The 11,748-nt window shown below is 36.6% G+C and overlaps 2 protein-coding genes across 5 annotated transcripts in view; both read right to left on the reverse strand.

Moving 5' to 3' along the window:
• Positions 1-4,821, reverse strand: part of LOC111478327 (AP-1 complex subunit gamma-2-like) — a 14,977-nt gene extending 10,156 nt beyond the window's left edge. The window contains exons 1-6 of one of the 2 annotated variants that reach the window (XM_023122534.1): positions 4,516-4,821; positions 3,157-3,459; positions 2,860-3,001; positions 2,270-2,443; positions 1,452-1,631; positions 778-932 (exon numbers count right to left, since the gene is read on the reverse strand). In XM_023122534.1, coding sequence (XP_022978302.1) covers positions 778-932; positions 1,452-1,631; positions 2,270-2,443; positions 2,860-3,001; positions 3,157-3,459; positions 4,516-4,547 — 986 coding nt within the window. In that variant the 5' untranslated portion in view covers positions 4,548-4,821. The remainder of the gene's footprint in view (positions 1-777; positions 933-1,451; positions 1,632-2,269; positions 2,444-2,859; positions 3,002-3,156; positions 3,460-4,515) is intronic. The other variant, XM_023122543.1, reaches the window with a different exon arrangement.
• Positions 4,822-5,431: 610 nt separating this feature from the next.
• LOC111477111 (probable alpha,alpha-trehalose-phosphate synthase [UDP-forming] 9) lies at positions 5,432-10,832 on the reverse strand. Of its 3 annotated transcripts, none has more exons than XM_023121113.1 (4): positions 10,611-10,832; positions 6,832-8,910; positions 6,470-6,743; positions 6,058-6,381 (listed from the first exon to the last, which is right to left on the reverse strand). In XM_023121113.1, the coding sequence occupies exons 2-4, from the start codon at positions 8,814-8,816 to the stop codon at positions 6,058-6,060; spliced, it is 2,583 nt and encodes an 860-aa protein (XP_022976881.1). In that variant the 5' UTR covers positions 8,817-8,910; positions 10,611-10,832. The 3 variants fall into 3 exon arrangements, with proteins under 3 accessions (XP_022976890.1, XP_022976881.1, XP_022976889.1); XM_023121121.1 differs by lacking the exon at positions 10,611-10,832 and adding an exon at positions 9,849-9,949; XM_023121122.1 differs by lacking the exon at positions 10,611-10,832 and having other exon boundaries at positions 5,432-6,381; positions 6,832-8,816.
• Positions 10,833-11,748: the final 916 nt, after the last annotated feature.

An 11,748-nucleotide genomic window follows, 5' to 3' on the forward strand; every position in this document is an offset into this window, starting at 1 on the left:
CCCCCCCCCCCCCCCCCCCCTCAAAATTTAAAATTATTCTTTCTTAACTGCCAAGGCAAAGGATCGGCTGCTACATCGTTATTTTTCCAATATACTTTCTCAAGTTCTCTCACTGAAGAGAAGAATTTGCTGCTAGGTCTACTGCTTCATGAGTGCTGTGTATAAAATTATCAAATCTACCAATCCTGGTGGGATAGACTGGCAGTTAATGGACAACTAGAGGTCCTTAATAAATATTTGTATTACTAGATGAAGAAACAACCAAATACATGATACATAGCAGCTGATGTGTTAGTTTAAAAGCCCAAAACTTGCAGCGGTTTTTTCATATACAAGTTATGAAAAGTTTTATGCTGTTAATGTGGACCTCAATAGGAGGAAGCAGATAAAGATTGCTTAGGATAACCTGGTTAATCAATGTGTGGAGAATTGGTAGAAGAGATTACAGAATCTTTAGTAATAAAGAAAGCAAAAAATACAAAAATGAAAGGAAATGATTGAAAAATCTAGATTCAGTGCTTCTCTTTGGTGCTCCATTGCAATGTCTTTTTGTAAATTCACCCCTTTGTTATTAACTCGAAATGGTGCACTTTATTATAAGCCCCACAGGAGTTCATACTTTCTATAAGCTTTTCGCCAACTCAATAAAAGGTTCTTACACTATATTGTATGCAGAAGGAACCAAATAATTATTTCCCCGATTTCATACACTATATGCAATAGAATTCTCGTGGAAATAACTTAATGAAATAGAATACTAAGATTTATCAAAAGAACCTGATATTGTTATCACGATTAGACAAGAATCTTCCCAAGATATTGATTGCAAGTACACGCAAGCCACCACTATCTTCTATACTCATAATAGTTTCAACGCATTCATATAGTATAGCATTCCCTGAATTTTTGTTTGATTCAGTTTTTGTTGCCACCTAAGAAGAAACACGTCAAATTAAAATAGGAAACAGAAAGGAGAAAAACTATCAAGTGAAAGTCACAACAAATCAGTGTTGGGCAGATACCAGTACGAACTAGAATAAAGTAGACCAGCTATGATATGGGCAAAATAAACAAAATCTTGGTGAAATATATTTTAGCAAAGAAACAAGATTGGACTCACCATTGCAATTTTATGGCAATATTAAATTATAAAGCTACAAAGTAAGAAGGCAAAGTTTTTCTTCCACACGATAAGGAAAAAAAAATGCAATAAAATCAAACTAAGTTTGATAAGATGCTGTCTAATTCTATGAAGAGTATAAATAAAGAAACTTTGCCGGATGCTTCCTCCCAAAATACAAGGAACACTTGGAATAAGAAATGAAAATAGGCAGTAGGCCAGAAAGAGTACATCTGAGATGTCTATTTTCTACAGTAAAATAACCTGCAAAATGCTTGAAAAAAATGTGATAGTAATATATAGGCTGCCATTGTAACTGGCTAAAATTTACCTGTGCAAGTATATCATTCATGCAGTCACTAGCATCTGCATCTCCCTGACCCAAGACACGCAAAAATCTAAGCATCCGGATGTGAAGAAATGGGTCCGTTATTCCGGCAATATCATACTCAGGGGCATATGGACTATTAACCAAATCCTTCAGTGTCTTGACCATGGCCTCTGTTGACTTCTATATGGAAGTAAAATACAATTCTTCGTTTAAAAACAAAGTCCAAGACCATAGCTCCATCATTTCAATGTAATATGAATCATTGTAGCATACCAAAAAAACTCATCTTTAAAATTACTGCATTCGTAAACTCTTTATATAAATTAAACTACTGCGAGAGTCACGGAGAACATGAGCTGCAGCTTACATTTGAAAATAATAATATGAAACAGTGCTTAAATTTAAAAATAGAACACAAGAAACAGTATACTAAATTCAGTGTTAGAATTCATTGAGTACTGCAACTCCTTTAACCCATATAGCAATAATCAACAAGTTGGCCTTTTATTTACTGATAAAATCAATAAAAATGTGAGCTGATTAACTAAAAAGTTCAGAAGAGAGATTAGAATTTGTTGGCTGCAGTTAATGTAGCATAAATGAGAGAGTGAAATGAACCACGATAAACAATTCAACACGACGTCCAACATTGTAAAGGAGTACACATAATGGTAAAATACCAAAGAATGAAAAATATTTATATTTTTAGATGTCATCCAGCAAGAACAAAATATATCAGCAGTTTAGGCACAGTCAATCATCAAGATCAGGACATGAACAAATCATGCATGTGAACTAACAAAGGCACGGTAAAATACCTTACGAAAATATTCAAGGGCTTCTGAGCTGTGTTTGCAAAGCTCTGTACACAGTTGAACTCCTGTTATCATAACCCCATGGTGCTTTTCTTTCAGTAAGGAGGCGGCAGGGTTAACAAAATTTTCTGCAAGGTCTGGTACTTTCCTTATAATCCTAATTGAACACAATGCTGCCTGCACTCACCATCGGGTACTCTCAAGTTATAAGAATAGAACAGATCAACAGCAACAATAGAACATTTCTGGTATTTGAGAAAACCCCAAAAATATAAAACTAATAATTAAAAAGAACATTTTGCTTAGTTAACTTTATGAATGACAACAGAAGCAGTGGCATTAATAGAAGAAAATCATATAACAAGTTCAAAATATTACAACCAAACCAAGTCTATTTCATAAATATGGAAGACATGTTTTTCTAAAAGAAATTATTCTAATAAATAAGAAAAAAGTCACCAAACATGAATTACTAGAACAAAATAACATTTATCCTCGAACAGTGAAAGTGGAGCTTTATACCATTCACCATACTTGTAAATCAGAAATAATTTTTAATTAAAACATTGCAGATTACAACTTGCAACACTCACCTTCTTCCTGATGTTTGGATCTCGAAACTGTAACAATCTTTCAACTTCTGGTGCAAGATCACGAGCCATTTCAGCTGAACAAATATTTCCTAAAGCACAAAGAGCAAGTCCTACGATATACTGGTTTGAATGGTTGAGATCTCTGAGAGCAATTAAGGTAAATACAAAAGCTTAAAATCTGGCTTCTTAAATGACTATACAGATAATATACCTAAAATAGTTTTCTGAAAAATGAACTTCCAAGAAAAATAATCGAGATTTAAGGTTAATAATGTGAAAATGATGAAAAATGGATACTGTTTTAATGAGTTTGTGACCAACATCAGCACTTCTTGTCTTTCATCTAGAAGTAACATGAGACCAAGATACCCAATTCTCTTTTCTGGAAAACCAGCAGATGCAATCAACTTCAAGCATTCCATTTGACCAAAATGCGTGGGATAACCAAGCATATGAATGAACATGAGCTTCGCAAGGTTTCGATGCCTATAGTCATGATCATTCTCGTCGATGGAAGCTCGAATAGCAGCACACTCTTTTCGAATTACTGCACGCTCCTCAGCTGCAGTTTTGCAAGCACGAATGGCCCGAATCATGTCCCTGTATTAAAGCATCAAGTTATGATCATATGATAAAGATAGTCTTTGAGTAAAGATGATTACAAAAGATAGCAATGCATCAGATATCTCAACAATTTACTTCATTGCTAATTTTTTTTGTTTATATAAGAAACCAAACTCTGCTTCATCTACTAATTACAGGCCAGTAGGTGAAGCTCAATTAAGGATATGAAGAAACCGGAAGAAAAAAGAAAGATTTATAATTAAGAAATCAAAGTATCACTATCTGCATAGTGAACAGTAAGAGCACAGTTAAAATCTTAGGGTGCAAAACATTAAGACGCACAAAAGTTTCTTTTATTTGACAGATATTTCAGAATTTATTGCTAGACTAGAAGCTTAAAAGGCAGCTAATCCACAAAAATTCTCACAAATTTCACGCATCAAGCCAGATCAAATACATAAAACTATTCATCCCTTCCCAAGACTTGGATCAGAAGAAAGCCTCGTTGCTTTTTTATATGAAAGAATTATCGTTGCTAATTGTGCGTGGATTTTATAATCTGCGCCCAATGTAATAAATATTTTTACTGCAAACTGGGAGAAAGACAATCGAAAGAGCTGCAGAAGTGTGGCAATTCATTGTGATGGTAACAGATATCCATTAAATGATGGACGTCGAGAAGTAATAGACCGAAGAATTGCAAGGTACATAACCACTGTGGGAGTGATAATTCAAAGAACACGCTTCATTGCTTACGCATAACTACCCATGTATTCGAATAACTGACTTAGTATTCACCCTAAACCTGGCCCATCTCAAACTTATTGACTGAGGCCACAAATTAAACCCAAGAAGAATGACACTAGTTATCAATTCCTAACATAAGAAATAGCAGCTTCAGCAGCAAGATTCCAAGTCAATACACAAAAACTCAAACTCCTTGGTCACGAATTGCCTAATTACGCAAGAACTCCATTCTGAAACCCATAAGAAAGCGGAAAATTGTGCAAAAAACAACAGCTGGAACAAATAAGAATTGTAACAGAAGAAAAGTAATCTGCGAAAATGGGTACACTGCGCTTGGAAGCTAACCTGAGACGCGTCCCTGAGTAGAAAGGATTCATGATTGAGTTCAAATCGAACCTCCAAAAAAGGTATCCAAGATCGGAATGAATACAAGAAGCAAGGCGTAATTAAGCAGAGATGTGGAGATTATGCAGCGATTAGAATATTGTGACGAAGAAATCCGAGATCCAAACGGGTTTTGGAGAGATCTGGAACGGGAAGTAGAGAGAGTTTGGATCTGAAGATACGTTCAAGCTTGTGTCGGGCTCCTCCTTCCCACTTTTGATGAATGCGCCAAGCTCTTCAAAGTTGTGATCAAAACTTAGAACATCAAAATAAAAATAAAAATTTAATAAATAAAAATTTAAAAATTTAAAAAAATAATAATAATATATATATATATAAATGAATTGAAAACACATGGAGAATATTTTTCCCTTCTATTTCTTTTTTGAGTTTTTGGTAACGAGAGTGGTGGGTTAACTGGATCAGAGCCGATCCTGAGTGGACAAATCTAACAAAAGCCTTGTCTGTATGTGTATATCATGCACTTGGTCGACCCGAATACAACGACCAACTTCTAGCATAACTAAGACGTAGTTTAGGTATCGCTTTTATGTTGAATGCGTTAGATAAGTTCTTGTGTATGTCTCATACCTTTTCCACAATATTATTAAAGAAACAAAATATATATCAAATTTGATATATTCCCATGAAAAATTTGTGTTATCCCAAATAAATAAAAAAAGATTAATAAATTTTTTTTATTACATAGGAGAGATAGTATTTAAATTACCTAAAACATTAGGCTAATCTAACCGACGCATTAAAGAACTATCTCCTTATAGATGGTAAAAGACAATCGACGGGAAATATTCTTATTATTACTTCAAGCTCATATTCACAAAAAGTAGATCCTGTTCTAATAGCTCCAAACAAATTATGCACACAAAAGCAAGCTGCAATGTATCATTATGCACGCAATAAATACAACTCATAAAGCTTTCAACCATAAGAAGCAGTAGATTACTACTACTAAGACAACTAAAGAATCACAACACCACCAAAAAATGAGCATCAAAATCAAGCATTTTCTGCAATGCGGCCAAGAAAGAGTTCCTCCTATACAAGAGTTAATGCTACCCCTCCTCCTCCTCCCCCCACCCCCCCTACTGTATAAAACGCGCCACTATCGACATCGGGGGCGTTAGAAGTTAATAAATGATGCTGTTGTTATTATATACAGAAGGGAACTCTAGTTGTTGAGGATATTGAAGAAAACACCAATGTCGCTCTTCAAGTTGATAAAGGTTCTCAAGTGCTGGCTGATTTCTAAGAGGCAGAAAACTGCATCGGCGAGGCCTTACACCGTGAATCAAGTTCTCGGACCATGATGACCAGATCTCCAAATGGAAGTCTCATAGAGGGTCCTTTGAAAGAAGCAGGCATTCTTGTGGTGAACATGAGAGAATGATCATCCACTACCTCCATCATCAACTCGTATGGCTTCCACCAAATCCTGTGTAAGAAGAAGCAAGCAAGCACTTTGATGGTAAATGTTTTTCCTATTCAAAAAACACTCTCAAAACAAACACGCATCTGTGGTAGTTGCCGAGATCTTGGACATGACGAAGAAGCGAGGCATTGCAGCAATCTTACGACATCGGAAGTATCATCGAGGTAAAATTTTGCCTTGCTTGGCTTTCGTCCAACAGTGCAGGCAAAAATTTCTGGAGCGGAAGGCAGTGAGGGACTGGACACGGTGCTTAATATGCTCTCGAACATATCTTCATCTGATCTGTCATCTCCAATGCACATTACAAAATCAGGTGGTCTTCCACTATCCACCATCCTCGACAGAACCTTTTCTGCGACCAGCCCTTTGCTTACTCCCTGCGAGTAACAAACAGCTCAATAAGATATTCCACAGGATGTATGCTAATTTGATAAGATAGATAAGGTTAAAATAAAAAAAAAAAACCTGTGGCTTCACTTCAACAATATGTTGGCCCCTTTTAACGACGGCTGGTTCATTGGCAAGTACATTTTCTAGATGGTTCAGCAACTCCTTAGCTTGACAGGATCCGAAGTCCGAATCGGCATCTTGGTGATGCCAGACTAAAGCACTCTCTTTGGGTTCTATGCTCGACCCATCTGTTGCTTCCATGTATAATCTCATCACTGGCTCTACAATTTTAATCCAGTCCAGATCAGAAGACAACGGACTGGTTTCCCATTCTGAAGTTCCACCCCACCTGCAAAAGGTAAGAAGCTTGAAAATTCGACCCCAAGAAACTTGCAATACAAGAAGCTAAACATTAATCGAACATTTTGATCAAATACCTTATGAAGTGCCCATGTTCTGCTGCAATCCCCAACAACTCGCAAGAGGCAAACCACTCACCTAAAGAACTTCTCCCCCTCCCACTAACAATGAACACGGTATTACAGGGATCATTGCAAAGCGTAGTCAAGACAGAGATAATTTCAGGGCTCGGTATCTTAATTATAGAGCTTTGTGGAATGATAGTGCCATCGTAATCCAAAAATATCGCCCTTCTATGAGTTCTTTTATAAGCTGAGACAATGTGATCAATTGTTAACTTCCTAAACTCAGGAGAAAGGGAAACAACTCTAAAACGCAGACCCAAACCAATTCCCCAGCACCGTTTACTATAGTGATCTTGACATGCTCTGACTAAATCTTGCATAAAACTACGAGACCAATACCCTATATCGTGGGTACTGACATATCGATAATGTTTCTCATGCCGCAGCTGCTTCTCGGACTCCTGCAAGGTCATGGCTAGTTCCAAGGCATCGGCAACAGCATCAATGTCCCAAGGGTTAACCCTGATGGCTCCACTTAAAGAAGGTGAGCAACCAATAAACTCAGACACTACAAGCATACTCGTCCGAGGGGAACCAATTTGTAAGCCCATAGCCTCATCCATAAGAGGAGTTCCTTGCCTACAGACAATATACTTGTATGGAACCAAATTCATACCATCCCTTACAGCACTCACTATGCAGCATTCTGCTAAAGCATAATAAGCAGTCTTCTCAAAACGTGGAACAGGGCGGTCAATCAGAATTACTGGTTTGTAGTTATTTGAACCGTAAGCTTCATTGATCCTTTCAGCAGCCGCGTAGGTTTCCTTCTGAGCTTCATAAACGTCTTTCCCTGAACCCCTTGCAGGGTTCACTATTTGAACTAGGATTATTTTTCCCCGCAACTCAGGACGTTGCCGTAAGAGCTGTTCCACAGCGAGAAGCTTCAGGCTTATACCCTTGAAAATGTCCATGTCATCAATACCAAGTATTAATTTCTTCCCCATGAATTGATCTCGAATTTCTCTGACTTTAGCAAATGTAGATGGAAGATTCATCACCGATTCCAGCCGACCCATGTGAATGCCTACAGGCAGAATTTTGATATATACCGTGCGGCCATAATAATCTAGTCCAATATGTCCCCGCTTCGATTCATAGTCCAAGCCCAACATTCTGCTGCAGCAGGAGAGGAAGTGGCGAGCATAATCAAACGTATGAAAACCAACTAAATCACAGTTTAATAGGCCACGGAGAATCTCATCCCGAACTGGTAAAGTTCGATAGATTTCTGAAGACGGAAACGGGCTATGCAGAAAAAATCCGAGTTTAACTCGATTGTAACGCTTCCTCAGGAACGTTGGAAGAAGCATCAAATGATAATCATGAACCCAAACAGAATCTTCCTCAGAATTGATGATTTCCATCACCTTGTCAGCAAATAGTTTATTTGCAGAAACATAGGCTTGCCAAAGCTGCCGATCAAAGCGATCACCGTGCTCTGGGCACATGGGTAGCATGTAATGGAATAAGGGCCATAGCTGCTGTTTACAGAATCCAAGATAAAATTTCTTCTGTAGATCATAAGGAAGAAATGTAGGCACACAGTTAAAATTGTCGAACAACTTCTGAGCAACCTCTTCCTGTTCGTTGGCGTCGATTTCAACCTTGAGGGAACCTATGTATATAACCTCCATCTCAGGTGAAAACCCATCCTTTAGCTGCAATAAAATTGAATCCTCGTCTAAACTGAAGCACCATTTGCCAGATTGACCATCTTTTTTAGCTTGCAAGGGCAACATATTCATAACTATGATTTTCCGCTCACAGCATACAGATGAAGACTCCGAATCCCCGTCATTACTCCCATAATCATCCAATTCAGAAATAATTCCAGGAACAGTCATTACCCGTGGCAAGGACCTAGGCATACGAGGAACATCCAGTAAGTCTCCAGAAGCCAGGCCCAAAAAGTTTGTGGGTGATCTTGATGCCATGAGTTTCGACTATTTTTCCTCGTAGTAGCCAATCATACGGAAGAACCAGAAGACAAAAACTTGATCTGCAAGTGAAGTGCAAGTACCCTCAAACCTACAAAAGGGCAACAAAAATTCACGAACTTTATGTTGGATCAGAAACTCTGAGCACCCAAGTAGAAAATCAAGTAGGCACGAACTATATGTGCTAGAAAACTAGAATCGATATCTAACAAACAATTACAACATCCAGAGTGGAGTTGCAACGAACCAAATCAACCACAAACAGCAGGACATAGAAGAATGATTCTAGCTAATTATTATCAGAAACGAGATGATTCATGGATATGTAACAAGAGATATATGTATACATACATAGATAAAACGAAACAATTGAAAAACGAATTTTCTAAAAGGCAGTGATGTTTCACAAACAGCAATACATGGCAGGAAGTTCTTTCTAGTTCTAAGCAGTTGTGTTGGACAATACAATCCTATCGTAGCCACTCGGCATATAGTACTCCTGCAATGCAACGCGTAGTACAGTTTCTTTCAAAATAGATCAGGATCGTCAGGGAGAAGCTTAGCCACCCAGACAGCAACAACGAATGAATCCCTAATACAGGCAAGCCGCAGGCTGGAGTCATTCATTACCCCAACAGTGGCACATAGCTATTGATGATTTCAATTATTCATTCGAAGTCACTTCGTGCTTACATTTCTTTGTCACTCTGTCACTCATTTCCAAGGCAGTCTTATTAAAAAAAAAATGTGTAGATATATGGCAATTGAAAACTTTCTCGCTGGCAGATAATAATGCATGCATACTTTACTCTTCTGGAATAGGGAGAAAAGGGAGAACAGACAAGCTTCCAATCGGAAATTTCGAATCCAATTAAATTCTGCCAACTACTTTTTCCAGCTATACGCACAGTAAATCTGTCCGACCCACCAATAAAGTTTATTTGAACGAAAAGACCAAATAGATAAATGTTGATGATCGTTAATAAAGAACATTCAACATAAATCAAAACGAAGGTTTATCTATAACACCTGTAAACTGCGAAATCACGAACCGTGAAGTTAAAGCTTTGAGAGTGCGGAGTGTGACCGTCTGTCCGTATTCGCAAAGAGCAAAAAAAACAACGAGAATGCTGAGATAGGCACCAGTCAGCATCCACATTTCTAGATCTCAGTGTAAAAGAATACAATCACATCAAGAACAATCCGAAAATGGAACTAAAACCAGAGATGGTTTTAAAAGGATGAGATAAACTTACAACCCACTGAACTACAATTTGATCAAACACATTTCCCAGCCCAAACGAACAGATAATACAAGGAAATGAAGAAGTCGCATATATATAAACAAAAAATCATTTCCTAAACAGAAAAACGAAAAAAGAAGACAAAAATTCAGAATTCGACTACCGTATCGAACGTTTCCAACTCCGTTTGGCTGGCGAGAAACCACGAAATGACTTGGAAAGAAGAATGAGTAGAAGGAAATGAATTTTGTACGTATTCTAAATTGAAGTCGCAACTATGGAAAAAAGATGAAAGAAAACTCATCTCAACTGAGCAAAGTAATAACGTCGGGCCAAATAAAGTACAAACCCCATCTGGATGTAACAATTAAAAACACACACGCACAGAAAACAACAAGAAGAACAAAAAGAGCTGAATCGAATTCCGTTTTCTCCTTCCTACGTGTTCGTCGACAACCAGAGGGTCTTAAAACAGAGTCATCCAGAAAACGACTGAACCAAAGTCCATCCACATATCAGAATACTCAAAACAGAGACAAAAACTCACAGTTAAATCGATCGGAGGACAGCGAGAGAATCGACGCTGATGAAGGCGGCTCCAGAAGGAGAAATTGAAGAAGGAAACTGCGGTTGGTTGATCGATCATAAGAGAGCGTAAAAATGAAAAACAAGGAAAAAGATCGGAGGTAGAATAAAGAGAACGGTATAAATACAGTTTATCCAGAAGAGAATTGTTATTATCATTAGCTCAGCCCTCGCCCGGGTCTTATTTTTTGACCAACCCTCTTCCGCTCGGATTGGCTTGCAAAGATTTTCATCTTTCATGCCTAAATTACCATATTACCCCTCCACCTTTTTTGTACATATCCTTATTCTTTTCCGATAAGATAATATCAAACTTTTCTTCCTCTTTTTTTTTTTTTTTTTAATTCATATTTAATTCATATTTTTTTATCCGAATATAAAATTACTTTAAAATATTTCAAGTTTGTAATTCAGGAATAATCAATATTTTAGTTTTATGAATTTTTTTTAATTATTAATATAACATATATTTTCGACGAGTGATTTTTAATATCAAAATTATAATTTAATATTTAACTTCTTACAAACTTGAAGGGATAATGTGAAAATATATTTACAATGTAATAGTAAAATATTATAATTATAATAAATTTGATTTAAAAGATAAATCCTTACAGCTCGACTCAATTGTTTTAACTAAAGATAAAATTAGATAATAATTTATTGGAATTTAAAAATTAGGGTGAAAAAAAATAAATGGGAATTGGAGCGGGCGGCGAGTCTTCATTTTTTATTATATTTTGTCTCTCTCTTGCCATTTGGAGGAGTTAAAATAAAAAACATTATCTTCCAATAGTGTATTTCCACACCTATTTTAGTAATTTGATATTTGAAAGACCATAAATTAACAATAAATAACATTATAAATAAGTGATATTTAGGTCAAATATTGATAAGCCTCGTGTTAGGCCACCGTTTAAAAAAAAAAGGTGCTTTAATCCCCAATGAAAATTCTAATTATAATATTAGTATTGTATAATATTCAATACCTTTATAATCAACCCTACCTACTAAAATATGCCTAACTAATCAACTTTATCTTATAATTTTTTAATATATCATTCTAGATACTTCTATCTCTCACACCCTATTGTTATAGG

This window comes from Cucurbita maxima, unplaced genomic scaffold (genome assembly GCF_002738345.1).
Source record: "Cucurbita maxima cultivar Rimu unplaced genomic scaffold, Cmax_1.0 Cma_Scf00001, whole genome shotgun sequence".
Taxonomy (NCBI): domain Eukaryota; kingdom Viridiplantae; phylum Streptophyta; class Magnoliopsida; order Cucurbitales; family Cucurbitaceae; genus Cucurbita; species Cucurbita maxima.

Excerpts from the sequence above, each read along its gene's own strand:
- LOC111477111 (XM_023121122.1), bottom strand. The coding sequence starts at position 8,816 with ATGGCATCAAGATCACCCACAAACTTTTTGGGCCTGGCTTCTGGAGAC. Across the intron at positions 6,744-6,831 it reads GAACATGGGCACTTCATAAG|GTGGGGTGGAACTTCAGAAT; the intron begins GTATTTGATCAA and ends TACCTTTTGCAG. Across the intron at positions 6,382-6,469 it reads TTGTTGAAGTGAAGCCACAG|GGAGTAAGCAAAGGGCTGGT; the intron begins GTTTTTTTTTTT and ends TGTTACTCGCAG.